The sequence below is a fragment of the Limanda limanda genome, chromosome 19 (genome assembly GCF_963576545.1).
Source record: "Limanda limanda chromosome 19, fLimLim1.1, whole genome shotgun sequence".
Taxonomy (NCBI): Eukaryota; Metazoa; Chordata; class Actinopteri; order Pleuronectiformes; family Pleuronectidae; genus Limanda; species Limanda limanda.
Genome location: NC_083654.1, coordinates 21720159 through 21722658, shown reverse-complemented (window position 1 = coordinate 21722658; position 2500 = coordinate 21720159). Strand labels below are relative to the sequence as shown.

At 40.7% G+C, this 2500-nt stretch overlaps 1 protein-coding gene across 1 annotated transcript in view; it reads left to right on the top strand.

Moving 5' to 3' along the window:
* The first annotated feature begins 1018 nt into the window (after nt 1-1018).
* LOC133025752 (voltage-dependent calcium channel gamma-6 subunit-like) overlaps nt 1019-2500 on the top strand; it is a 6669-nt gene continuing 5187 nt past the window's right edge. The window contains exon 1 of the mRNA XM_061092495.1: nt 1019-1156. Coding sequence (XP_060948478.1) covers nt 1019-1156 — 138 coding nt within the window. The remainder of the gene's footprint in view (nt 1157-2500) is intronic.

Sequence of the window (2500 nt, the reverse complement as noted above, 5' to 3'; positions counted from 1 at the left end):
TTTCAAATACTTGAGTTTAAAGCAACGTGCAACTGTTGTGCTCACATGTGACTCAAGTCTATTTTGTTTAGAGTCACAAACTACATTAAATGGGATGTTTTATACGTCAGCTTTTCAAACTAAAGGATCAACAGGTCGAGACGAGAAGCAACCACCAGGTGTAAATGTGATTTAATGTCCTGATCCCAGATGAAACACATCTTTTGTTAAAGTGATTAACCATGTGTTTTATACTTATCCTTCCACGAGGATCTTGATACTTTAACGTCTTCAACAATGTGCTAAAATAAATAAATATCCACTTACCAAACAACCTGCTGCAGCAATTCTTTCAATGTCTTTTATATTATGAACATCATGTTCTCTTCTTCACACAAAGTTTATTACTTATTGCCTTGTTTCATTTGAAAACCCCGAAAATGTGTGAAATAATTTGAGCGAGACAAGAACCTAGTTTTCATGAAACCATCAGAAACACACGTCATTAATAATTGAACTTTCACTTTCTCTCTTCCCTCTCTTTCTCTCTCCCCTCCAGGGAGGATCCTGTCTCTTGACCCCTGACCTCTTCCTCTCTCCCTGGAAACACTTTTCTACTCATCTGCTCTAACTCCACCGTCTGGTTTTCTTTTTTTTTTCACAATGATTTATTTATCACTTCTGCAGCTGTCGTCCAAGCCGCCATTTTTCCTCGAGCTTTCTCTCAAGAGAAAGTTGATTCCCGTCTTTTCCTGTTAAAGACGATTTGTTACTCAGGAAAGTTTTTAGGTTTGAATTTTGTCTTTTGTTTTTTTCCATTGCACTTTTTTTGGTTAATTACACTGTTGGATTTAATTCAGTGTGTTTTTCTACCTCTTTGTCTCCTCCTCTTTCTGATGCTGCTCTTTGTCGTTTTCTCTCGGGACACAAACTGAACACACAACCTCTGAGTTTCATTTTGTCCGTAGCTGGAGCGGACGGCACAGCTCGCTCTCAGTTGTGTAGTTTGTATATGTGGTCAACCTTTTTCGTGACCGACATGGAGGGCGGTGCACAAGGAGGAGCGGCCCAGGGCGGGGGGGGGATGGCCGGGCTGATGACGGGACGCAGCACGTTCGGGGGGAACAAGCGGCGCCGGACCACGTCACACAGCATGAGCGAGGCCCAGGAAGGAAAGGTGAGTGTGAGTTCTCTGATGGAACCAGTCAGTCAAACAGCTGCTGGTCCACCGGCCAGGAAACACAGTGGAAGTAGAGGAAGGACTTGTAATGAGAGAAGATTCATGTTTGTGTGCAACATGAAGTTAAACAGGGAACAGGGAGCAGAACAAGACCAGAAAGGTAGAGTGTCCAAACCTGGAAGAAATAAGAGACTCTGCAGTGTTTTGTGGATATTATTGATTGTATTCTGCCGTATTGAATAAATGCACAGGTCCATAAAGAATAACTTTCATATAAATAAGAGTTTTAAGTGGTATAAAAGCATTCGACTGGGGAATGAGTAACAGTCAGTGTCAACACATACAGTAGGTATTTATACCATCACAAAAAACACATTGATGGGTATTACAAATGATCCAAGATTAAAAATTGCTTTTGTTTTAGTTTGGGATGTCAAATCAAAAAGGAAAATAGGTCAAATTACTTTCAAACAATAGAAAATACACGATTGGAATGCACCATGCAGATCAACAAGTTAAAGGTCATATTGGTTTGATAGTATTACAGTAATAATGTTGAGTTCAAGGTCAAAATTAAACCAAACTGATGACAAGACAGTTTGACATTTAGAGTGGGCTCATTAAGCTGAGCCCACCGAAGCTTCTATTAGTTAAAACCTCCAGAAGAACATTAGACACCTTACAATGACCATGATGACCTCCAGAGGACTTAGAGAACCTCCTTGAGAACCACGAGAACCATTAAAACCTCCAGAACATCAGTAGAACAGTCAAAATGATCGTTAGAACCACATGTGACTCGTAGTCCTCTGGCAGAAGAGGAGTTGGTCTCTCCGTGTTTTCGGTGAATCATCTTCGACGTCACAAACAGAAACATGAAGTTATACAAGGAACAGGGAGCAGAACAAGACAAGAAAGTGTCCAGATATAAGAAATAAGATAATCTGCGTTGTTTTGTGGATATTATTGATTGTATTCTGCGATATTGAATAAATGCACAGGTCCATTTGACAGATATGACAAATTAAATCATTCAGCTGAACCCAACTAAGCTTCTATTAGTTAAAACCTCCAGAACAAACCTTACAATGACCATGATGAGCTCCAGAACCTCCTGAAGAACCACGAGAACCATTCAAACCTCCAGAAGAAGATTAGAAACCTTACAATGACCATGATGACCTCCAGAGGACTTAGAGAACCTCCTTTAGAACCACGAGAACCATTAAAACCTCCAGAACATCAGTAGAACTGATCGTTGGAACCACATGTGACTCGTAGTCCTCTGGCAGAAGAGGAGTTGGTCTCTCCGTGTTTTCGGTGAATCATCTTCGACGTCAC